The sequence below is a fragment of the Pleurodeles waltl genome, chromosome 7, assembly GCF_031143425.1.
Source record: "Pleurodeles waltl isolate 20211129_DDA chromosome 7, aPleWal1.hap1.20221129, whole genome shotgun sequence".
Taxonomy (NCBI): Eukaryota; Metazoa; Chordata; class Amphibia; order Caudata; family Salamandridae; genus Pleurodeles; species Pleurodeles waltl.
The window spans coordinates 1,191,210,067-1,191,237,125 of NC_090446.1; the positions used below are offsets into that span (position 1 = coordinate 1,191,210,067).

At 45.2% G+C, this 27,059-nt stretch overlaps 1 protein-coding gene across 4 annotated transcripts in view; it reads right to left on the reverse strand.

Annotated features, from left to right (window-relative positions):
* Positions 1-27,059, reverse strand: part of MYH10 (myosin heavy chain 10) — a 955,741-nt gene that overhangs the window by 821,692 nt on the left and 106,990 nt on the right. For all 4 annotated transcript variants that reach the window (XM_069200300.1, XM_069200299.1, XM_069200302.1 and 1 more), the window contains exon 4: positions 2,179-2,206. In XM_069200300.1, coding sequence (XP_069056401.1) covers positions 2,179-2,206 — 28 coding nt within the window. The remainder of the gene's footprint in view (positions 1-2,178; positions 2,207-27,059) is intronic.

The window sequence follows — 27,059 nt, forward strand, 5'->3', positions numbered from 1 at the left end:
ATCCTGTCGGGCCATTCTGGGCAGCATGGAAGGGAGGAGCTGGACACAGCCTCACACTTACACCGGAGTAGGCTGTGTCCTGTCCCCAAACAAAGGGCTGCTTAAAACCCTGTAATGAGTCTGGAGTAAGGGGTAGGAAGGGATGACCTCTGTGCACTTCAAATGCCTTCTTTGAAGTCTCCCACTTCAAAGGCACTACTGGGTATAAGAAAGGGACTTTTGACCCTACCACCCCAGTACACTTCTGGACTGGTGGACGCTTTGGTCAGGAAGAAGGACTACTGTGCTGCTACAAGGACTGCCACTCTGCTGCTCTGGAAGAACTGCTTTCTTGCTGTGCTGGCCTGTCTGCTGCCCTCCTTGCCTGGGTGCGAAGGAGTGGATCACACCACTTGAACCCAACACCCAGAGTGACACCAAGGGCCAGCAGACTGGTCTCCTTTTTCCTGAAATCACAGGGACATAAGACTTCTAACTCACCTACTATGGCACCTGGACTCTGCCATCTGTGAGTCTTACCCTGCCAAGTGGTTCAAATTCAGTCCTGAGCCCTTGGAAGTGGGTATAAAGTGCTGCTTCAACAAGAAGCCCTGCAACTACGCCATTGCGCTACTCAGAACCGGCACATCTTCATCACCTTATCACCACTACTGCAAGTATCAAGTGCATCGCATAGCCAACGGCACAGCGCATCCCCTCCATTTCCGACGCATCTCCCGACGTTGCGCAGCCCGGAGCAGACGCACTGTCTTCATCATAAGGATTGAAGATGACGCATCACCTCCTCTGCTTCTTGCATCTCTCTCAACGTAGATGCAAACAAGGTAACAGTAGCGAGTTAAGGCTGGTCCCTGTATCCGACTTACGCTCAATCGCAGTCAGCCTGAACTTTCAGATTTGACCCAGTTTAGCACGATCAGATAGCCCCAGTTAACACTGTATACTTTTAAGCACTACATTTCAATTTATTATTTAAAAATTAATAGCACCAGGTGTACTTATTGGATTTTTGCCATTTTGGTCTTGTGTTATTCATTAAATTAAGTTCTATTTTTCTAACCAGGTGAGGTATCTTTTTTGTGTGATGTTTTCACAATTTTACTGTTTCAAGAGTTGCACGAATACTTTACACATTGCTTCGACTGCTCTGTGCCAAGTTACCAATAGGTGAGCACAGGTTAATTTAGGGTGTGTTTGTGACTTAACCTGACTAGGATTGTGATTCCTGCTTGGACAGGGTGCATACTTCTGCCTACCAGAAAAGCAATTTCTATCAGTCATCTTTTCTCTTCAACTGATGCACTGGCTAGATCATCATGGTGGCCATGGCCCTTGCCTGCTAAAGCATGGTATACTCTTATAGCAGAGACAGTCACATTTGTGCCGCAGCACTGCAAAACTACACATTTTACCACAATTATTATTCTTACACAATCCACTTGTATGGTAGCAAGTCATTGTGAAGCCAAAAACTTTGTTTTGGATGAGTGAAAGCTCCCTAATAGCCTGTTTTGGAAAGAATACCAGGTTAGACTTGAAAATGATCTTTAGATTAAAACTTTCATCAGGAGGACAACAGAGAATCTAAGTTTTTGTCAAATAACATAACATATATCTGCACAAATGCATAGCCGATATCTACTGTAGTACACTCCTATACACTGTACCACTACACCTTGTGCGGTTGTGACTGCTGTACTGGTCTTTTAGAATTATATGCTACAGTGTAGGGCAGTGATACTGTCACGTATCAAAATGTTATAACTATTATAAACAGAGGAACTAATGAATATTTATTGTTAATTTGTTGTTAATGTTTGTTTTTTGAATCCTGAAAACAGTCTTTGTCACAAAGTACTGGGAACAATGGCACACACCAATCCCAGAGTCAAGATGATCATTTTTAGATCTAGAAGGAGAATCTCTGATGATAGATGTCAACACATTCTTCAGCTGATTACCATGTAGCTGATATGAACTAATATAATAGCACATGTGGCAGCCATCATTTCTCTAAGAATTTTGCTAAATCTTGAAAAAGACAATGCTATCTAAGCTTTTAGTTGATTTCCAAACCAGGTGTAAGGGAATAATTGCTCAACAAAGAAATCTGCACAGAAATAAGACTAAGTAAACTTTAAAATAAGGCTTTTGTTTAAAGATAAAGGTTTGGCTTACGTGCAAAGGATGGACTGGTCCTCACGATCTGGAAAGCAAACAAAAAATAATTCATCATGAATTTAGGATCGGCATGATCTTACAGATTTAAATAATTTATCAACCAAATCACATATGTCTTCATAAAACAACAAAAGAGTGATGATTTGTCACTAGGACGCCCACTGACAGTTTTCCAACTCTTGGACTCAGGGTTCAGATCTCAGTGCAGGATCTTAGCAGGGGCGTCTCCTTCGCAATGACGAAAGAGCATCGCCCCCCCTCCCGCCCCAGGAGTTGAAATATAAAATTATATTTATAGTTTTATCTGAGTCAGCCAGCAGCATGTGAAGGAAGGGGAAGGCTGGACTATGGAAGATGGGAGTGGGGAGGAGAGAGTGCACCTAAGTGCGCATGTGTGTTTAGCCGGCCTTCTTAGGCCAGAAAGACACAAATGCGCATTTTGGTTCCTCCAACCTAGCTGTGTTGAACAGCCGGGCTGGAAAAACTGTACAGACCCCAGGCCAGTCCAAACTGCTCAGACCAATCCTGACGCTGCTTTCATGCTAGGCTTAGCATGAAAGCAGCACCAGGATTGCTGGGGAGCCTATGCTGGTGTCCCAGTGAATGGTGGGACACCAGAAGAAGACAAGCGAGGCGTCGGGAAGAGGTCAGGTTTTTTTTGTGGTTATTTCCACCCCGGCCCACCACTCCCCTTAAGATTTGCAGCGGCCGCCACTGGATCTTCGAGACTTTCGCTGAAAAAAAAGCAAATCAGGATTTCCTGTACATGTCTGTTTTAGTTAAGGACCATAACACCTTTTGCACACAAAAAAACAGAAGTCCAAAACGTAATCTAGCAAGAGGTAAAAAAAAAAACACAAGTGCACACATCTCACTAGTGGTCCCTCTCGCGGTTTGTGGAATTATGCAGTATTCTTGATCTGATTTGGCTAGAAAAGTCCCTGCTACTGCCAGAATGCAGTTTAGAAATGTCTATCCTTGAAAAATATCGGGCATCCTAGATGTTCTGATGACCAATACGTTTGGCATAGTATCAGAGTTTCAAACACCGCCATTTAGTGAAGCTTCTAGAGAACCTTACCCAGCATCAAACTAACCCTTATAGGAGGGCAATAGAGGATCTCGTAGAAGCAACAGGAAGCAAGAGTAGGAGGGGAAAAGCAGCATGTGATGGAGAGCAACATGGAGCAGGAAGAAGCACACAAGCGAGAAAGCAACACTGAGTGTGCGGGAGAGAGAACATATGGTGGTGGGAAAGAACATACTACAGCCTGAAACATAAGAGACACAACAACACGGAGCTCACAAGCTCGATTCACAAGCTGTGCATTTATCTTCCTGGTGGAGGTGGGTGGGTCGCTTGTGAACAGAGAAAATTCTTCAAGCTGCAAAACTACACTTACAAGTACGAAACTTTCCATTTTGCAGCTTGAATTTTTTCTGGATTCATATGCTGTGCATAGATTACGCAGCAGTATGGTTGTTTTGTGGAGGATGGGATGAAGTTAAACTTGAATTTGAAAGTAAATGTTTTAAAACCTTCTGACTCACCTGAGCCTCCTTGCTCATTTGGATGTCAATGCAGTAATGCCTTGTAAAAGTGTGCATGGATGCCCACGTAGCTGCCATACAAATCTCTTGTAATGATGTGCTTGAAAGAAAGGCGATGGTTACGCCCCTTTCCCTCTTTCTTCCTTGTTGAGTGTGCCTTAGGTTTTGTTCTCAATCTTCCCCCAGCATTTGTGTGACATATTTGTATTGTCTCCAAAATCCATCTGGTTACTGGATCTTTAGTAACTGTTTTTTCCATGTTGTTCTGCAAATGAAACAAATAGTGGCTTTGATTTCCTATATGTTTTTTTCCTCTCTATTTAGTACATTATCACCCTTCTAGCGTCCCATATATATAAAACTTTCTCGGCTTGAGCCTGTGGGTTTTGGAAAAAAAAACTTTGTATTTGGACAGTTTGGTTAATGTGAAATTGTGAAACTACTTTTGGTAGAAACTGAGGATCTGTCCCCATGATAATTCTGTCCTGATGAATTTGCATATATGGCTCGGATTGTAAGAGCTTGTATTTTGCTCACCCTCCAAAGCGACGTTATAGCTACCAAAAACGCAGTCCTTAATGTGAGCATATTATGTGAAACTCTTCAAATGATGGATTCATCAATTGGGTTACCACCAGGTTAAGGTTCCATGTGGAAGCAGGTACTTTCCTTGGAGGTGTTCTTTTTGCACCTTCTAAGAAACGTTTTATTGTTTGTGCAGTAAAGAAACTTCTTCCTAAACTACCTCTTGTGAAGGCTAATATTCACTCTAGATGTACACCTGTATTGATTAAAAGTTAGTTTACAATCCGTCAGGTATGTTAAGTATTTTAATACCATTGATTCCTTAGCGTTCTTTTGTAAAAAGCCCCTTTTAAGACACCATAAGGAGTATCACTTCTATTTTGGAGAACAACATTTGTGCCGTTGGTCTTCTTACTTCTCTGAATACAGTCACAATCTTCTCAAATAACTTTAGGTGTCCGAATTCTATGTCTTCAGGAGCCAGGCTACTAAGCTTAGGCTTTCTGGTTTTGGATGAAGGACACTCCCCTTGTCCATAACTAACATTTTGTTGTATTGATAACCTTTGAATCTTACCCTTTACCAACTGGTTTAGTTCTGAAAAACAAGTTTGCCTTGCCCATTGTGGTGCAAATAAGATCAGCATCAGCCTGCTTCTTTTGCATTTGTTGATCAACCTGTGCAAGAGTGGTATTGGGGGAAAAGCATAAGCAAATGTCCCAGACCAATTTATTGACAGGGCATTCCCCCAGGGACCAGCAGTCATGTTATCTGGACTCGAAGCTTTGGCATTTTGTGTTCTCTGGTTTTGCAAAGAAGTCAATTCGTGGTGTTCCCCATTTCGGAAATATTCTTTTGAGCACTTTCTGATTCAACTCCCATTCACGTAAGTAGGATGCTTGCCTGCCGAGTTTGTCTGCCTCCACATTGTCCTTACCCACCAGATGTATTGCTGCTAAAGATATCTTATTGTGTATGGCCCACGTCAAAAGTTCCTGAGCTAATCTTGATAACTGCGAGGATTGAGTACCCCCGTTTGTTGATGTGTACATTGTTGCAGTGTTGTCTGTCTGAATTAACACTGATAGACCTGATAACTGCTTCTGAAATGCTTTTAAGGCTAGAAACACAGTTTTCAATTCTAGGATGTTGATGTATTGCACTGCATCCTCCTCCTTCAAAAGGCCCCTGACTGAGTGAGTTTATGTGTGCTCCCAATCCCATATGTGAAGCATCTGCTAGTGTTGTTGGAGCTGCCTGTTGAAATTTCATTCCTAGCGTTATATTTGATCTGTTCCACCGTGCTCTCTTCGTTTCTACTCTTTGCGTGACAACCACTAGATCTTCCCAACTCCCTGTCGCTTGTGACCATTGAGCTTGTAGTCATTCATTTAATGGTCTCATGTGAAGCATCACATATGGTATTAAGGGAATGCATGATGCCATTTTCCCCATTAGTTTCCCCACTGTCCTCACTGTCAGAGCTTGCCCCTTCCGGTACTGACGAGTCTCCGCAATCAATGATTGTGATCTCTTCTCGTTTGGAAACACTTTACATTGAATAGAATGTATTCTTGCCCTGAGAAATTTCTTTTCCTGTACTTGATGGGGATGATTTCTCTATGTTTGATGAGAATCCCAAGGCGAATAGTATCTTTAGTTCTTGTTGAACGGGATTCTTGCATTTTTCATAAGAGTTTGCTCTCACCAGCCAATCTTCTAAGGTGGGTAGACATGAATACCCCTTCTTCTGAGGTGAGCTGCTGCCAGGCACTTTGTGAACACCCTTGGTGCGGATTATATTCTGAATGCTAGTAATGGAAACTGATTGTGAATCTTGTTCACCACAAAGCACAGAAATCTTTTGTGACGTGCATTCATGGGAATGTGCAAATATGCATCTGTTAGGAGTATAGATGCCATGAAGTCTCCTTCCTGCAGTAGAGGGATGACCTCTTGCAGTGCTGTCAACTTGAAATACGTTGAATACATTCCCTGGTTGATTTCCTGCTTTAGAACATTTCCTATTGCATTTTTTGCTAGCAATTCTTCCACTTTGAGGAGCCGCCCTCCTTGGAATGTATTTTCCTCCTTGGTCTCTATATGGTGCAATTTTTTAAAATTCTATGCAATATCTGAATTGGATTAAGTATTACTATCCTTTTGTCAGAAGTTATATTCCTCCACTCCCAAAGTATTTATTTATTTAATCTGTCCCCTACTGGTGTTGTATATAGGTAAGACTGTTTGTTGCTGGCTCTGTGGTTGATGTCTCGCCTTGATGACACGTGAGAGGCTTACTTTTTGTGTGGGGCCGAATCCTTGCTCTGCCTTTCCCACGTTGTTGGCTTTGCCATCCTTGCTAGGATCTCATTGTCTGATTGGTTCTCCGAAGAATTTGGTGAGGTTTTTCCAGTCGGAAGGCTTCCCCTTCTGATGGGTATAAATAAAGGTGTTGTTGCCCTACGCATTCCTCCGCAAAACTGCAGGGTGCCCACAGATTTTGCAGTCTCATTATCCTTCTTTAATTGGGTCAGCTTGTTATCCACTGAGCAGCCAAAAACTTGTTCCCCATTGAATGGGCTATCAAGTATGCTGGCCTGGAACTCTGGTTTCAATCCGAAGATTCTAGCCTTGAGTGTCTTCTGAGGGTTACCCCATCATCATCTGACAGCTGGATGTATCAGCAGCGTCCAGAGTGGACTTCAAGCATTTGTTGGCAATGTTTTTGCCATTATCCACCAAGTGCGCCACCCTCTTTCTGTACTGTTCTGGGAGGTGCTTCATTAGCTCCCCAATTTCCTCCCAATGCTGGTGTGCATGGTGGTTTAAAAGAGCATTGCAGTTAGCAATGCACAACTGGTTAGCAGCACTGCGTTCCACTTTCCTCCCCATGAGCTCCATCCTCCCCCTTTCCATTTCAGGAGAGGGACCCACTGTGGTTGGTACATTGGCTATTTTCCCTGCTGATGAGACAATGATAGAGTTTGCTGGTCCTGACCCTTTAATATAAGTTGGATCCTTTGTTGAGTCCTTATATATTTTTTAATCAACTCTTGGGGTTACACCCCTGAAAGTGGTAGGCTCTTGAAATGCTTCCCTTACCGATCTAAAATACTAGGGTTCATCGGCAGAAACTGATTTCTTGATTGGGTTGGTGTTAAGGTTTCCAAGAGAAAACAGGATTGTGTTTTTTTTCTTCCAATTGAAATCCAAGTTATCAGCAGCATGTTTGATAGCTTGATTATACATGACTGTCATCAGGAGGTGAAGGCCTCAATGGGTAAGAGTCTACTCCTTCGTCTAGGCTTCTAACTTATGCCACTGATCTGTGTACTCAGCTTCAGAACCTTGGAAGCCTTTCATGAGTTGATCTTCCTCATATAAAAGGTTCTTCCTTCTCTTGTGGTTCAGGGGTCAGTGGTGCTTCCAATTCCTCAACCTCTTTGTCCCAGAGGTCCTTGTGCACTGAAGCTTTTGGTGGAATCCTGAAACCCTTCAGACTGTCATTAAAGTCCTTTTTTTTGGAGGAGCATGAACATTTCGGCCTCCAGTATTTTTCACTTCTCTTACAATTTCAGCGACCCGTTCTTTGGGGGTCGAGACAGGGGAGTCTTCCTCTTGTCTGTGGAAGAATCTTTAAACGATTTAACAGTCGTCAAGCTTTGGTGGTCACGTTTTGACCCATCTCTTTTCAATGAAGCGTCTTTATCCCATATGTCTTTCAACGCCTTCGGTTTTTCCAGGAGTCCTTCGTCCACTGGATTCCCCTTCTCTCAGGGTGTGCCCGCCAAAAGCACGTTTCAATGTGGCAGCCGCACTTGGTGTCCAGGAGTCAAATTTCTATGACTCTGAAGATTTCTTTGTGCACAAAGCCTCTCTTACCTTGTCTCTCTTCTTCGTCTGCTCGACAACGTTTATGAACTTCACATCCGCGTCTCGCATCTCTTCTCCTGCTTCCTCAGCAACATTGTTTTCCTCTTTACTAGAGAGGCCCAGGTCTCTCAAAGATGGTGTTGTCTGCTGCTTCTGCATGCTGTGGTGAGCCCTTCTCTGTCTCTCCCTTACCCTCAGCGTTTTCGGTGTGAATGCGGAGCAAGCGTTGCAGTCCTCATTCCGGTAGTCAACGTAGCGACAAAGGTTGCAGACTGGGTACCTATCCTTTTGAGAAAACTAGTGGTGGCAGTTCTTACAAAACTGAAACAGTGTTTTCTTCATCTACGCCCTTCCGGGAGCCCCCTGAACGGGCATTCTCAGATGTTCTTCACAACTTTTTAACTTTCCTTCTTAAATCTTCTTCTCGGGTTACTGCGTCGGTGCTGTGGACTAATGCTATGACTTTTTAGGCATTTTTCACAACCTTTTCATCGCAATCTTCTTCTCTGGGTTAGAGATCCTTCGGCAGGCTTCCAGACTCCATGGCGGAAAAAAAGGATTTCAAGATGGCAACCAAAGGTGGGAGCTTCTGGAGGAAGCACAACAACATCACAAGGGGCACCAAATGGAGGTACAGTTGATGCCCACCAACAAACAAAAGGAAGAGAGGAAGGACTACGCAAACAAAAAGAAGGGCTACAAAATACTGGAGAATTCCCGACCCAACCACTAGATGGCAGAATAATACACAGCATGTTAATCCAGAAAAGATTCACGCTGCAAAACTTACATTCCAACAAGGCGATAATACAGCCAAGCTTCAGAAGCTTTTAGAAATTTTTTTTTTTAGATGCTGATCACTTGTAATTGTATTTACGTAGCACATACTACCCCGACGAGGTGCTGGTGGTCATTTCACTGCTGCTGGCTCGCCACAAATAAATGACCTGAGTGACGTGTGGAATTTTTTTTGGCAGTTAACTCTTATTTGTAACACCGGTCTGCAGACTCCACATCTTGTAGTACTTCAGTGAGAAAACATGTTTATTTTATGTTAACTATAAGCTCGGGGAGGGGGCTGCACACTCCTGACACCAGCACAGAGGGTTTGAACCACACAGGACCAGAAGCACAAATAAAAGTACTGACCACAACAAAAAAAAAAAAAAAAAAAAGAAGGTTACACTAGTATGCAACAGGGCAGTGGAATTTCTTGAGGCCAACAAAAGAAGCAAATCCTAGCAGATGAGACAAAACAGATCAAATGGACAACACTAGTCAGTGTGAAGCACAGGAGCTAATTTGTTCCTGAAACTTTTGTGCTGAGTGGCTGTAAAAGCATTTCATGGCACGTGGGGAGCTCGTTCTGCCCTGTGAGCAGCGCTCTGTGCATTTCACCAAATGACAAAGAGAGCCTCCATAAATTAAGTAAATTAGATGGACTGCCATTCTACAAGTAAATCTGAGAAGAGGAGCAGTGAAAATAGAAGAGATTAGGTGATAGCAATAGAGACTGTAGGACAAAGGAATGTCAAGAGCTGGAAAACGTATGCATTCTTGTGGAGTGCTTAAGAAAAAAGTAGCTCCTAAATAGTGAACAATGGAAGGATACAAGGCATTCTATCAAAATGATGGTGAGAAGGCTATGCTCCAGGTGAGTGACAAACAGAAGATGGAACATGATGGACAAGGAATAAGAAGCAAGCACACAAGAGTGACAATAATGACTGATAAGCAGTGGTTGAGTGGGTGGGATTTAAGTACACTGTAAGATTTTGGTAAGCTGACAATAGGTCTTTTGCAACCAGACTGCATTGTTGTCTGGGAACCTTCAACCTGGAAAAAATTGCCTATATCAAAAAAAAAAAAAAAAAAACAATGAAAAACCTGTGGTACAAATGTATTTTTGATGCAAGTTTGTTCCTGAAAGCTGGGGAACTGGTGATCCGAGCACAACAAGCCTATGTTTGAAGCTAATTTTAGGAAAAACATGCTTTCTTGTACCACACTTTTCCCCAAAATGTAGCTATTTTTTGGGTTATTTTTCGGTTCCCTGTAGGGAAATTCAAACCTTGGGTGCCTTTAGAATCCTCAGGATGTTGATAAAAAAAGGACACAATTTCGCTCCAGATACCCTTTGTAGGAAAAAAGGACGCAATTTTGGCCTAGATAACTTTTGTGGGAAAATAGTTATGAAGGCCCAAGCACAAAGTACCCCAAACATCAAAAGAGGGCAATAACAGAAGAGTTTGCACTGTAGTAATGAATGTGTGTTTATGACTACAGTTGTGCTAAATAACACCTGGTTTTGGGCCACATTTATTTTCACTGACATGGTATATTATACACATGATAGAGTAACTGTGTTTTTAAAAATGTGTTTTTTAAAAGAGAAATTTTTCTGTAATAATGCTTCTGATCCACATGTGTGCAAGTTATTCAATGTTTATGACCATCAATGAAGAAACCAAGATGGAGGCGTTATTCTCCCTATCTACACTTCATGTATGGAGCTAACACATTTCCAGCAGATGGTTTTTTACTTGGTAACTTTTTCCATGGTATGGAACCGTAAACATGCAATGGTCGGATAACTGGGTAGACAGAGTACGAGTACTATTTAATCACAATTTCTCCTTAAAGCGGTAGCTAAAGGATAACTGTGAGGTATCTCTTTTGACTGAGGAATTTCTCTATGACACGATATGAAAAATATACCACAATACTAAATGCTAACAAAATAAATAAATACAAGTATGCAGCCATCATGGAGACACCAAAGCGTCATGGTGCTGACAAATAGATGTAATTCAACCAACAGAAAACAAGGTAAAAAAGGCTCGGTTCCTAATAATTTCTAACGTTAACACATTCGTGGTTTCAACAACAGTACACTGACAAGAAAAAGTCCAGTCTCAACATGTACTACGGATTAATTACTTTGAAATATTAATTGAACACACAAACAACATTCCCTTCTCTAAAATCTCTGCATTACAAAAAATCAGGAACGGAACGTAACTGTGAATTAACGAATGAACGAGTAGTAATCCCACACGGTACCGCTGCCTTAACGACGGCTTTAATATTCTACAACATAAATAATTCAATTTAAACGATCGAAGTCAAACCAGGATGCATAATGCAGTTTTAATTAAGGCACGCTTTTAGCTACAATATATCCCAGTACTTGCTTTTGCGAAAAATTCCACATTAAACAAGTACTGGTAATTGCAATAAATCGAATTTATAAATGGAAGAGCTTTTTCGGTCACTGATGGTTTTAGGCACGAAATAAGCCATGATAGTGGAACTCTGTACCTCACCCTTGCACTGTTGCAGTTATTCCTCCAGCTGAAGCATTTTCCCACGTACACAACGACAATAAATCAAACACAAACTCAACAGCATATGCAATAGAAATTAAAACAATAAAAGTAGTAGAAGGTAAACCTGTTGCAGCCTAAACATGGCAGGTATAAGCATGAAAAGAATATTTTACACATAGAAGTTAGTGGCCATCATATAATGACATTGTACATAGTGTATCATTATTTTAAAGTTCCAGCCTGGCATGGACAATAACCATTCCATGATGGTCGCCTAGTTTAGAGGAAGTGACCATGGGTGATGTGGTGCACTGCAGATGAAATGAGCAGCAACCAAGTGGCTTAACACCACGTTTTGGATCCCTGTAGTATGCTTGTAAAAATAATAAAAAGAGAAGAACCGGAACCACTAAAAGGAGTAAATTGAACCTCAAATATTGCAGCACTAGCAATCACTCTGAAACACTCATTTCCAGGTAAATGTCTACATGGGATCAGACAAATGCCATCGCTCAGAGGGCAAGCTAGCCAATAGCTGAGTGTGAAGAAAGTGTGTAGGACACTCCTACAAACCAATGGCAGAAGAGGACTGAAATCACATCCTCTCTATTTAAGTATTATGTATAATGTATATGCATTTGTGTGGGCTAACATAATATACACACATGCATTGTGACTACATGCCTGTCAAGCCATCCGAAAAGATTATAGTAAGCATTATGACTGTGTAAATGTTCCACAACTTGTCAAAGGGGGCTAGTCAACACCGAAACCTTGCCTACAAAGTAATTGGTGAGATTTTGTGCAAAAAAATACATATCTGCAGGCTTTAACACAGTGCAATAATAATCCACCCTTTAAGGCCTATTGGCTTTAACATATGCATTTCATAATAGATAGATCAGAGCTGTTGACATCTAAAAATAAGCTTTCCAAATGAACCAATCAGACCTGCAAGCTTGTCATATCCAACTCAGACGTATTGAATTTAGCATAAATTTTCCCAGAAGGCAATCATCAGGTGTACTGTAGTTAAATTTAAAATATGTACAAAATTACAGTTGACAAAGCAATAAAACTACCAGTGCCTAACCAGGATTAGCAAAGTGAAAATCTTCCAAACCTTAGGGTTTGTCAGAGGGGTTAACTAACCAAAACCCTTACCTATTACAGTAATCGGTGTAACGAAATACTGATCTACAGCTAGTAATAGTGCAATAATAATCCACTGTTAAACACTCATTGGCTTTAACAAATGCCGTTCACAACGAATAAGTGACACCTGCAGCCTTTGTCATAACGTTTCATAATAAACAGATCAGACCTAGGGCACTAGACATAACCTTTCTCTACAAATCAATCAGACCTATATCCTTTAACATTGGTTACACCCAATACAGTAGGCTTGAGGTGGTTTTGGTAACCAAAACCACCTCAAGCCTACTGTATTGGGTGTAACCTTTTCCAAAAGGCAATCATCAGGCATACATGCATAAAATTACAAATGTGTACAAAATTAGAGATGTTGGAAATTGTGGGCTATTAGTTGTGCGGTCAACACAAATAATACTTCCTCAATTGTGCTCACTGGGAACCAAACACCGCTTTGTAGTGCTTGACTCACAGTGGATACCGAGGCACAGCAGTCTATGGCCTACTAAAGGGAGGCGGTGTGGGCTAGGAATCACCAATCACTGGCACGCAATAATAACAAAACTCAATACTGTCCAGTCAGTACTCTTCCTTTGGGAAAGGAGAAGTACATTTATTATGCACACACTACTGAAAGGAGAAGTACATTTATTATGCACACACTACTAAATACTATGTAATAATTTACAAATGTACACTGGTAGATGGAACACACCATAGCTGACATAGTACAGCCACTGGTGACCCCCTAGAGGGGGTCACACAAACATATTAAGTGTGTTCAAACAGTCATGGTGTAATAAGGAGACAATTTTGCCACAAATCATTGCTGTAATGGCTTTATCATGTAATATGCAATCATCATGTAAACCCAATAAAAACATTTATCAGAAATAAACTGTTCTGATGGATACAACTACCTGTGGATTCCTCACCTAATGAATACTCCCATGGCGCCAGCATTCGACGGAAATCTTCTTACTAGTCTCTGCACGTCGACGAGGACCTCATTTTAGCCCACGCGACGCCGTCTGACGTCATACAGGCAATAAGAGGTCCTCGACGACGTGCGGACGTCAGTTCCCTTTTTTCCGTGCATTCGAAACGGTTATCTTCGAGGGAGCAACTGTTACTTTTTTGGTTACAGTGTATTTTTGCTGCGTAGTCTTTCGCTGTGGTAATAATGTCGCAGAGAAAGTCTGGATTTAAGCCTTGTCGTGAGTGTGGAGGCAAGATGTCGGTGACGGATCCTCATTCCGATTGCCTTTGGTGTTTGAGCTCCGACCACGACGTCTCGACTTGTGATTCATGCCAGCACATGAATCCAAAGGCCCTCAAGGAACGTGAGGCGAAGCTGTTTATGGCTAAATCGAAGGAGAAGCATCACAAGAAGTCTTCTTCTCCAAGACATCGGCGTCATCGAGACTCTCGGCGCCGTAGAGAATCTCGGCGTCATTCGAAGGAGACTCGTTCCAGGTCTTCGGATCGGCGCCGAAGGACATGGGAGATCAGTCCCACGGTTACGCCGCATCCTTCGACGCCGTTGCCCTCTCCGGCGTCTCCAACTTCACCTGGACAGGCGTCGGTGATTGAGGTATTGGAGCCTCAGGTGTTTTCTCCGGCGCAGACGCCGAGGCCGGCGTCGGGGTCGCCTCCGAGACAGGCACCTCAGTATCCGGCTTTTCCCACCCCTGGAGCCGATAGTTCCGCATTCTTGAATGCGATGTATGCCATCTTCCAACAGATGGCTCCAGGGGGTGCTCCGGCTGGGCCTTTGGCCTTTTCTTTGGGTGATCCTGCGCCTCTTCGGCCGGCACCCTTTATGCCCTTTCTCCCTTTTGGGAACGTGGGCTCGGCGCCAGTGTCGGCGCCGGTGGCCGCTCCGGTGGCTTCAGAAGGATTGGCCGCGGGGATTTCCATCCCGTCGACGTCGAAGTCGGGATTTCGGCCTGTGACTCCGGTGGGTCCATCTGCTTCAGCTGCTCTTTTGTCGGCGCCGAAGTTACCTGTGGCGCCGGACGCGGCGTCGGTGGCTTCTGAAGATCGGCGCCGATCTTCGACTTCGGCGGAGGCATTGTCGACTCCGCGTATTGAACAACGACTTCATTCCAGGAGACGTGCTCTCCGTGTATTAGAAGAGCAGGAGTACCAACGAGCCCTGGAGGAAGGAGAGCTAGAGGACTCGGGTGATGGGCTGCGTGGACTGGAGTCGGCCAGTGGGCTGGACACTTCCCCTGAGTGGGATCTTTCGTCCCCGGGGGAATATACTGAGGAGGCTGCTTCCTTTCATGCAGTGGTACGGAAGGCAGCTAGTTTTTTGGACCTGCCTTTTCCGGTGGTGGAGGCTAAACAAAACCTTTTAACAGAGGTGCTACATCCGGCCTCAGCTGCGGCGGAGCCTCTGTTGCCATTTAATGACGCTCTGCTGGATCCGGTGTTAGAGGTGTGGAAGAGGCCGGTATCTTCCCCAGCAGTTCACAGAGCCGTGGCCAGGAGGTATCGGGCAGCTCCGACTGACCCTGGGTTTCTATCTAGGCACCCTACGCCGGAGAGCTTGGTGGTGCAGGCCTCCTGTTCATCCAAGTCAGCGCCTGGTTCTTTCCCGACGGTGCCTGGGGACAGAGATTCAAAGAAGCTAGAGGCGCAGTCGAAGAAGATTTTTTCGTCCTGCAGTCTGGCGTTAAAAGCCACCAATGCAACCTGTATCCTGGGGAGGTATATTCATGCTCTGATGGATGACATTTCCTCATCGTTTACAGAGCTTCCCCAGGGTCTTTTGGATCTTGTCTCAAATGCCCAGGCTGCTGCGACCCAGATTATCCAGACGGGACTGGATACCACCGACTCGGTAGCCAGAGCAATGGGCACAACTGTGGTGGCAAGGAGACAGGCCTGGCTCCGTAACTCGGGCTTTTCTGCAGATGTACAGTCCACATTGTTGGATCTCCCGTTTGATGGGGACAAACTGTTTGGAGCCAAGGCTGATTCGGCCTTGGAATGTTTTAAGGAAAGCAGGGCCACGGCTAAGTCGTTAGGGCTCCAAGCTCCTTCTTCCACGGCCTCTTCCAGATTTTTCAGGAGGTTTTGTGGATTTGGGCGTGGCTCTTCCTCCTCTTCCTTTCGGGGAAGATATCAGCAACCTGCCTCTTCCCATCCCTATAGATCTTTCAGGGGGAGAGGTAGGGTCCGCACCAGAGGAGCCTCTCAGCAGCACTCTGCCTCTTCCTCATCCTCTGGCGGGGTGCAGCAGGGGAAGCAGCCTTAGGCTTCCACCATTTCCCACTCACTCCTCTCCTGTAGGGGGAAGATTACAGCATTTTCTCACCAAATGGAAGACTGTTACAACGGACACTTGGGTTCTCAGTATTGTGGGAAAAGGCTACACCCTTCCCTTTCGGGAGTTCCCGCCCCTCATCCCGCCCCGCCCTTCTTATTGTTCAGAAGAACACCTCCTGTTGCTAGAACAGGAGATACAAGCCCTCCTTTCCAAGGGCGCGGTGGAGTTGGTCCCAGAGCAGGAAAGGGGTCGAGGATGTTACTCAAGGTATTTCCTGATTCCCAAGAAGGATGGTCGTTTGAGACCAATTCTGGACCTGAGGATCTTGAATTGGTTCCTCAAGCAGGAAAAATTCAAGATGCTGACCCTAGCACAGGTGCTTTTGGCGTTGAACAAGGAAGACTGGATGGTGTCTGTCGACTTGCAGGATGCTTACTTTCATATCCCGATACTCAAGTCACACAGGAAGTATCTCCGGTTTGTGGTGGGATCGCAACACTATCAGTTTGCGGTCCTTCCGTTTGGTCTTACTTCAGCACCTCGAGTCTTCACGAAGGTGATGTCGGTGGTTGCGGCAGAACTCAGAAGGAAGGGGATAGCAGTATTCCCTTACTTGGACGACTGGTTGATCAAAGCCAAGTCCCCGGAGCTTGTGTCGCATCATCTGCAGTCAACAACCCAGTTGTTGTTCGACCTGGGTTTTTCGGTGAACGAGCCCAAATCTCACCTAGAGCCCTCTCAGCGCCTCCTGTTCATAGGGGCAGTACTGGATACAACATTGGGTCGGGCCTTTCCTCCGCCTCAGCGGATTCAAGATATTCAGGATTTGGTTCCAATGTTTCAAAATGGAGCGGTAGTTCCAGATCTCAAGGTCCTTCGTCTGCTCGGTCTTTTTGCCTCCTGCATTCTGTTGGTCACGCATGCTCGCTGGCACATGAGGGCTCTTCAGTGGTGCCTCCGAAGGCAGTGGTCTCAACACAAAGGGGATCTAGAGGGTACTGTCAAGATCTCCAGAGATGCTGCTGTGGATTTGAAGTGGTGGATTGCAAGCAACAATCTTTCACAAGGAAAGCCGTTCCAGCAGTCGCCACCAGTGGCCACAGTCATAACAGATGCTTCCACTCTAGGGTGGGGAGCTCATCTGGGGGATCTGGAGATCAAAGGTCTTTGGTCTCCAGAGGAACAGATGTTTCACATCAATCTGTTAGAGTTACGGGCTGTACGTCTGGCTCTCAAGGCCTTCCTCCCTTCCCTTCGTGGTCAGTCGGTACAGGTCCTAACGGACAATACTACCACGATGTGGTACATAAACAAGCAGGGAGGAGTGGGGTCGTACCTTCTCTGCAGAGAAGCTCTTCGACTATGGTCCTGGGCAAAGGACCATCAGATTTGCTTAATAGCAAACCATCTGGCCGGAGTCTTGAACGTGCGTGCGGACAGTCTCAGTTGCCATTTCTCGGCAGACCACGAGTGGCGTCTCCATCCAGATCAAGTCTGTTTAATCTTCCAGAGGTGGGGGGTTTCCTCGGGTAGATCTGTTTGCCACTCGAGAGAACGCGCATTGTCCGTTGTTCTGCAGCCTCCAGTATCCGATGCAGGGAGCGTTGGGGGACGCGTTTCAAATAACCTGGTGCGGCCAGTTGCTTTACGTGTTTCCTCCCATACCCTTGATTCCTCGAGTATTGAGGAAGATTCGCCAGGACCAGGCTCTAGTCATCCTAATAGCTCCGGATTGGCCAAGGAGGGTATGGTACTCCGACCTTCTCCAACTCTCAATGTGCCCTCGGCTCCGTCTCCCTTTCAGGGCAGACCTCCTCTCGCAGTCGCAGGGGCAGGTTCTACACCCCAACCTCCAGAGTCTGCACCTACATGCCTGGAGATTGAACGGGGCAACCTGAGTTCCTTCTCTCTCCCGCCTGAGGTAGTGGATGTTATATTAGCGGCCAGGCGACACTCCACTAAATCTATCTACGCTAATAGATGGTCTAAATTTGTTGCGTGGTGTGGAGAGAGGCAGATTGATCCTTTGCATTCTCATCTATCGGACGTTTTGTCTTTTGCTCGGTCTCTAGCGCAGAAAGGTTGTGCAGTGGCTACCATTAAGGGTTATTTATCGGCCTTGTCAGCCTTCATATGTCTTCCAGACCAACCATCTTTATTTAAATCCCCTATTGTTATCAGATTCCTGAAAGGTCTTCTAAATAAATATCCTCCAAAGCCATTCGTTATGCCGCAATGGGATTTGTCCTTGGTCCTGACTTTCCTTATGGGGTCCCCTTTTGAACCTATGCATTCTTGCCCCTTAAGGTATTTGGTTTTAAAAACAGTCTTCCTGATAGCTATAACATCAGCAAGGAGAGTGAGTGAGTTGCAGGCCTTATCAGTAAAGCCCCCTTATACAACTTTTTATGGGGATAAGGTGGTGTTGAGGACCAAGGCTGCTTTCCTCCCGAAGGTTGTTTCACCCTTCCATTTGGCTCAGGCAATTACTTTGTCCACGTTCTATCCTCCGCCTCATCCTTCCAAAGAGGAAGAAAGACTGCACCGTCTGGACCCAAAGAGGGCGTTGAGCTTCTTTATTGATAGAACAAAGGATTTCAGGCTGGAGGATCAGCTGTTTATTGGATACGTGGGCAAGAGGAGAGTAAAGGCAGTCCACAAGAGAACACTATCCAGGTGGGTTGTTCTTTGCATTAAAATCTGTTACTCTTTGGCAAAGAAGGATCCTCCTGAGGGCATTAGAGCTCATTCCACCAGAGCTAAGTCGGCCACTTCGGCCTTGGCCAGAGGTGTTCCTGTGGTCGACATCTGCAAGGCCGCAACTTGGTCGTCCCTTCACACTTTTGCAAAACATTACTGTTTGGATTCTGAGGTTAGAAGGGACGGCCATTTTGCACGGTCAGTGCTGCAGGATTTCTTGGTTTGACCATTTGGGCACCCACCTCCAGGCGTGGTACTGCTTTGGGACTCTATTCATTAGGTGAGGAATCCACAGGTAGTTGTATCCATCAGAAGAACGAGTTACTTACCTTCGGTAATGACTTTTCTGGTGGATACATTAGCTACCTGTGGATTCCTCACGGTCCCACCCGCCTCCCCGTTGCCTTTCTGGTCTTACCAAGTAATCCTTGAGTGCGCTCCTCTTGGTCTTTGAGGGTGCAATAGATGTTGTATATAATATATTTATATATATGTATATATGTATATATCTTTGTGTATATACTTGATGTGTATATATATTTTAAAAAGAGAGAGTTATATATAAAAGATTTACAGTTATTCATGCAATGTTGTGTATTTTTACAATATAATGGGATGTTGCCTTGCTCTTTCATTGCATTGCCTGGTTGTTCTCATGCACGTAAAAAATGATTGGTACTGACGTCCGCACGTCGTCGAGGACCTCTTATTGCCTGTATGACGTCAGACGGCGTCGCGTGGGCTAGAGTGACGTCCTCGTCGACGTGCAGAGACTAGTAAGAAGATTTCCGTCGAATGCTGGCGCCATGGGAGTATTCATTAGGTGAGGAATCCACAGGTAGCTAATGTATCCACCAGAAAAGTCGTTACCGAAGGTAAGTAACTCGTTCTTTTTGTGCATTCTTTCATACCCTTGACATGAGACTGTAATGATCTGAACAGCATTGTAATGTACCCCTATAATCAGCCCCTGGAGTGCACAACCACATGAAAGCAATATGGGGAAAAACATTGCAGTGCAATTGTACATTTAGCCTCTAGAGAGCATATCCCTTGCAATATAATTATAATGTAATTACATGAAGACACTACACTGGAACCATATATTCAACCCCTAGAAGGCACAGTCAATACATTCTCAGGCCTTCCAGGCCTCTTAAAATGTTAACAATGCACCAGGCTAGAATACAAACTACCCTCAGATGTAGAGCAAAAGCTCCAACCATAAGACAGTTTAGAAATGCCTTGAAAAGTGGGAAAAAAGTGATGAATTTGGGGTCCTCCCCAACTTAGGGTGGGGATCTAAAAGATGATCCAGTGAAAAAGAGCACGCTGTGCTGAACACTTTGGTGGTGGTCCCATCATCCTAGGACCACCACAAGCTGAGTTATGGGCAGAAATTGTGAATCAAATGATAGGCCCGCAATGCATTATGGGGAGAGTTTCCCGAGTAAAGTGAATATTATAATAGCGGCTCTCCCGCTGTGCCACAGGAAGCCGCTGTGATGTTTTCCTCCTGTTTTTCCTGTACTTATGGCCTCACGCTGCGTGTCCCCTTTAGGTGTGGGGGAGCCCGGTCACACTCGGGCCCCAGAGTTGTTGCTTTTGGTGAAGGCCACCCCAAGCTGCTATTGCCAGCTACCTGCTCCGGCAACACAAACGTGTGCCGACGCAGGAGCCGGAAACCTGCATTTGGGTCCTGGGCCCTTCCAGCCTTCCGCAGGGAAGCAACGGCGTTCTCAAATGGCCCAAAGCTCTGGGGATGCAATGGCGCTTTCCCACATCACTGCTTCACTTGGGGTTCCAGTGAAGTGGTCTCGGCCCCTGCTTCGAATTCCAACCCATGCCCCCACGCAAGGTAGCAGAACAGGAAGGGGGGACCCCCACGCACGCTCCCCAAGCCTGATAAACCCCAGCTTCTTGGCACCAACCCCTGGGCCCTGATCCTACCCGGGGGAGATCAATCTCAAGGCAGCAGAGCCCCATGCACTCCCAGGAAGGAAATTAGGCCAAAGATCACCAAACTTTAAAATGCCATAACTCGAGCCCCACTGGACCGATTTGGACGAGCCTGGGCTCATTTTGCTCCTGATGGAAAGCTCTATCCACCAAGGGCATTTGCAACAACCCTCTTCACCTCAAAGGCAGTTTAGTCCTCCAAACTCTGGTCCTCCAGTCTCCCTGTACCAGTTCTCCTTTATAACTTTGTTGGTGGGCACAGAAGAGTCTAGGGCTTACTCCCAAATGGCACTAAAGGGGAGTAATGGTGACAGTCTTACTACCCCCTTGGTAGACCCCACTGGTCCTTGGGTCACCTGGACCTAGTCCTGGGTCCTGAGTGGGGGTCAGAGGATTTCTCCCTCCAGTTCTCCATGGCAGTCCCAGGATCCAGCAGCAAAGCAAATGGAAAGTTTGCAGGCAAGAGAAGAGGATTATCACAGTGCTAATCTTGTATAATCGTTGTTTGTCAGAGGGGCTAACCAACATCGAGATGCTTGCTTACCATGGAAATCTGTGACACTGCATGTAATAAAATACCTCTCGCAGGATTTAATACAGAGGAATAATAATTGAATCTTAAATGCATAATGACTTTAACAGATACTTTGCACAATATGTCAAGCCTACTTCCTCTATCCTAACTTTATATAATTACCAGATCAGGCCTTTAGCCTTGATCAATTTCTTGCCCTATAACCCAGAGTCTTCCTGCATTGAGCATATGCTTTAACAAAGTAAAATGCACTGCCTCCTGTAAAAAGCCATGACTGCTTAACTTAGAAAACTAAGTGCACAAGAAAGTAACTTGGTTATGTGACAGTGGTGCAACGATAAATGAGGCCACCAGATGTAAGCACTTGTACAGTCTCCCCCTTGATGGAAGGAAGTAATGCTCCCACGATCAGGCAGATGGCCGACAGCTCTGCAAGGTGGATATAGAGCCATGACTCTGCCAGAGGACAGAGACCTATGATCTCCATCTCTCAGAGGTGGCCTCCCAGCCCATAACTGACAGTCACAACTGCCAGCTCTGGGTGAGGTGGGAAGAGCAGTCTGACACCGATCCAATCGCAGTTCAGCAACCACTGCAGATCGTTTGCAGTTTCTTCCGAAATCTGTATCCTTGAAAATCCCAGGGAAGTATTAAATAGAACATTCGGTCTTTGAAGCGTCTCCACCAAAAAAAATAAAAAATCCTCAGGAAGGGAGTCCCCGACTAGGACATGTTCTATAGCTGGGTGTGTCAGAATGACCACATCATATTCTCCCAAGGATCATCGGAGGGTCCAGGGTAGAATGGGGCAAAGACCTCAGCCATGGATAGGGAGTTGGACTGCCCTTATTGGGGCAGAACAACAGTGACCCCTGAGGGAAAGTCATAGGAGGAAGATGAGGAAGAGGTGGTAACCCCTGTTATAGGAGGTGAGGTAGAAGAAAGTGGTGAAGGTGCAGGGGGTGAAGCAGAAGAGGGCATGGAGGAGGAGGAGGTGGAGGAGGAGGGGGAGGAGCAGAAGATTTGTCCTTGGGCCTCTTTGGTACTTTGTTATCTATTCAGAAGGTGAGGAATGTGCAGTTAGAAATGTGTCAGAAGAACAAGTTACGTATCCCATAATTCCCATATTTTTCTTTGAGGCCAAAGGAGGTGCAGAAGTGTCCAGGGGCGGGACTCCTTCAAAAACAAGTCTGCGGTTCTGTGGCAGAATCGTTATTGAGGCAGCTATCTTGCCTGTGTGTGGGTGGATGCTGATTCTCCTTTTTCTCTCATCCAGCTCCTGCTATAGCTTTGAGAGGATCGGGCTTTCCTCAAACTCAAGAAGTGGAAGGCTTTGGAACAGATGGTGGTTTTGGTGATGACAACAGCTGCTTTGGCCACTACGGTGGAGCCTGGTTCAAAATGTCAGCGCCAACAGCCATCCTATGACTTAGACTTGCCTTAGACTCCTGGAATTATTTTTCCTTGCTTCGTGTCAATCAGTGCTCGAGGGTGGGGGCGCACCTGAAGGTGGCATCGGCTTAGGCACAAATTTGACGCCTTTCCCCCAGAGGGGGCGGTGCTTGGCTACAAGAGGCAGCTGTTTCTGGGCTATGAGAGAAGTTTGGATATCAGTAGTATGCACGCGGGCGTGGATTTCAAACAAGGATCGGAGACGACCTAGGTGGATGGAGCATCCTTGGGTGTCTCTGTTTTTGATACTTCAGAGTCTATGATCTCAGGACTGTTGGCATCCTGAGAAGCCAGCTGATTCCTCTTCTGTGGCAGCGATCTGTCAGCCTTGTTATAGAGGTCTGTTTTTTCCCAGGCTGACTAAGATATTCTGTTGTGAACTCACAGTCGGTCTCTTTGCTAATGAAGAGGTTTCTTGCTGCGGAATGCCAAGGAAGAGTTGCACCATCTCGTGTTGTGATCTAGTTATAGGCAAAGTAGCAGACGGTGTGGAGATCAAAACCCAGGTATTTAGAATGTCACCACGGGCATCTTCTTTAGGGAATCTGCTAAATTTCCTCTAGGGCATCTTAATTCTACAAATGTATACTGGAAAATGCAGAGACCCAATGGGCTGAGTAGCCCAGTCCCTCAACAACGATAGGCTCGAGAAACGGAGTATACTTCATTAGAAGGAAAAAAGTGCAGCAAAGTGGCTTCTTGTGATGAGATGGAAGGCAACAGACTCGGAGGCCATGTTTGGGGGGGGGTGGGGGGGGGGCAAATCGATAAACTCATTGAGATCTGGAGCAATGCTAGTTCACAACTGAACCAGATGGCAGAGCAAAACTATCTAAAATAGAGACAGTGCCCAGGCACATTTAAAACCAGAGGAGTCACGGCAACCTCATGACTTGAAAGATTTCTTCTAAGAAAAACAAGCTACAATCATCCTAGCCCAACACTAAATGGCAGGAGTATGCAGATGCAGAACATGTGTATCTACAACTACACCTGGTACAAAAGGTTTTTAAAGACAAAAATGTCTTAACAGCCAACTATGAAGAGGCTCATATGGAGCGCCCATTAAAAAGTTCAACCCTTAATTTAACTCTCATTGTGGTATGACAATAAAGGAGAGGATGGAAACAGGTTTATGAGTCCTTCCAGAAATCTTATTATAGGATACTTGAACAGAGATGGCCGTTTCGGGAGCCAAAGGATTGTAGGACAAGGTTGCACACCTGCCAGCGCATAGCCCCAATGGGCCACTGAAAGTAAAAATTGAAGGACTTCAGACAAGGTAGCCTTCAAGTGGTCCACATTGTGAGCCATACACAAAGCGACATATCCTTTCCACCTCTGGAGTAGATCATCTTGCTGGAAGAATAATGAGCTAAGAGGTTGACATCACCCACTTCAGCAGGAAAGGGGAACAGTGCTTAAGTGTTTTATCTCAATTTCGAAGCATGAACTGAAGACACTGGAGGTGTAGAATCTGACCATGCAATTGGGAGAGAAGGTCCGCCATGAGAGAAAGATGGAGTGGACACACAGGAAAAGATGCATAGCACCTGCCCACTACACCCATCTCAGTCACTCCAGGACAATTAAGATGATTTGGTCCTAGATGTGGAGAATCTTTCTCAGAACTCAAGAAGTCAAGGGTGTGTGGTGAAATGTGTAATATATAGTTGAAAATTCCTCCTCACTTGCAATGCATCCAACCAAGGTTTAGCTCAGTGGACAATGGACGGCACACAACTGCGGACAATGGTCTGTCATGATTGGCAAATCGATCCACCAGAGGTTCTGCACAGGTCAAATATTTGCTGTACTACTTCAGATGGAGAGGCTGCTTGTAGTTAGCAAGATAACATCAACGGAGACTGTCAGCCCCTGGTGTTCACAGAGATGGCCAGATGGTTGATGACTAACCAGAGCTGCCAGAGCCTCAGGCTTACCAACAGAGAAGCAGAGACTCCATTTCTCCTTGCTGATTTATGTAGCACACCCCGGTCGTACAGTCTAGCATGATGTGACAGGCTAACCACAAAGGAAAGGAAGAACTTGAGTGAAAACCAAACTGCCTTCAGCTTCAGCAGACTGATATGGAATACCTACTCTCCTGGAGGCCAAATGCCTCTGACCTTTGACTTATCTAGGTGGGCACCGCACCTGAGGGTGGATGCATCCGTGGTTACAACTGTTCAGGGTAGAAGGACTCAATAACCAAGTCGAGTCCACTGAAGTGTCCTGGGAGATCACAGGTGCATATCAGATCTCCCTTTGTTTGGGCAACTGCAAGCAGAGGGGCCACTAGATTGCCCGCATGTTCCAATGTATATGAATGACCAAGAGGATGCAGAAAGCTAGTAGATCCATCAGGCAAGAGGCCATCTGGATTGGAAATTGGGCTTTCTCCTGAAACATCCTGAATATGTCCCAGATCTTCTGTGACAGAGGGAAAGCCCACCGTGAAGTTTTATACAATATTGGCCCTATGAAGAAGAGGCACTAAGAGAGCTCTAGGTGAGACTTGGGCACGTTGATGGAAAATCTCAATTTAAACAGCAGGGATGTTTCTGCCTGCAGGGAGACTGAACTCCCCTGTGCACTGAACTGGCTTTGAGCAGCCAGTCATTAAGACAACAGAGGTCACCCAACCTCCTGAGACAATCTGCATCCACTGCCATCACCTTTGTGAAGACTGAAGATGCTGATGTCAAACTGTATGGGACGACTGCAAACTGGTACTAAGTGGACCCTACATTGAGATTCAATTACCTCGTATGCAACTGAAGGATCAGTATACCAAAGTCGAGGGACACTATCCAGTCTCCTGCTTCCAGGACTAAAAGACCCAGAGCCAGGTTCAGCATTTTGAAATTTTCCTTGTGGAGGTACAAATTGAAGTCAGTGTTAAGAGTATTGTGGTTGGTGCAGAGGTGGTATCTATGTTAGTGGCAGAGAAATGTCAAACGCTGCCTAGGAAGTGGTGCTGGAAGACTCCAGATGTCACCAGAAGCGTTCTCAGAAGAACTCAGAGGACAAACTCGACAGATGGAGAACTTGGTGGGGGTATCCCAAACAGAGCCCCAAAAGGTCCTGTGGGCCATGGGGAGAGTCCAAAAGGGACCATGGCATGCCTAATTAGCTCCAAGGTGGCATGAATGAAAAAGGCCAGATCTTCTCTCAGCACTGGGAACTCAAGGTAAGCCTAAGGAAGAACCAGTATGGGCCCCAGCAGCCCGACAGGTGGCGTGGACCTTGTGCAACACAGATGGCTCCTTTTTAGAGGCTCGTAAGAAAGAGTGATTTCTATTAATTCTGGCTGAGAAGATGACTACGCAAGGGGTGGATACCACTGAAGGGCCTTAACTCTAAAAAAAAGAGAAGGTTTAAAGGAAGAGTACCCATGTCTCTTCTTAAAGCGCGAAGAGCATTGAGACAATATTTGTTATTGGTGGACGTTTGGCTTTGTGCTCCTTTATAACCTTGGGATTCAAACTAAGGCAAAGGTCACAGCACCTCAAGTCATGCCTCGAGCCCAAGCACCACACGCAAACTTTGTGTGGGTCAGTGATCAACATTTACGCCACATATTTGTGACAAGGCTTGGACCCCGACTTTTAAGGTGGTGACATCCTTAAGAACTACACAGACAATTGAAAGAATATTTAAGAAGAATGTTGAGCAGATCTGAATCAAAGGGCACTGAAAAAAGCAAACTGTTGATGTGTCATGGTGGGTGCTTTATGGCCCCAGTGACGCTATAAGGACACATCTTCAGTTGCCAGGATAGACCGGTACCTCCCTAGGTGCAGGAGAGCTATGAAAGTTTTGGATCCAGCCTGGAACCTAAAGATATTAAACGGATGAGGAACTGGCAAGTAGGAGTGTCCATCAGACACAATCTTACAGGCCAACCGAGCCAAGTTATCTAGATCATGTATAAAACATTCTAAGGACGGGGGAGAGGAATTCATTCCACAGCATATGCTTCCTGTCTCAAAAGTGCCCGGGTGCTCCCACCACCACCATGCCTGCTGCAGGAATCCTTCTGACCATCCAGCCATTCCAAGAAGGAATAAGCCTGCTCCTGGAACCAATACATGATGCTTCAGTTGTTATTTAAATTAGTAATCAAAGTAAAGCTACAATCAGTCAGTCTTACAAGGCAAGGATGCTCGTGTACCAACCACAGTCATTTATGGAGTAATAGTTTTTATTTAAAAATTACATGACATAAAATGAAAACTACCAAGAATTGGGAAAATAAAGATGGCACGTTTTAACAAAATGACATCTGTTTAATACATAGACATGTTAATGTATTGGGCAACGTGGAATCTCACAAGCTCTGTAATTCTTACAATAAAAAGTGTAGTGTTGATGTGTGAGCTATTCAAGTAGCTACCGACTTTTTTTATTTTATAAAAAAGACAAACATAAATGAATCACTATACTATGTAACTAGCTGTGGAGTATAATGTAAGCCGATTTGACAGTGGAAACAGTCCAATCGCTGTGTTCCAGATTT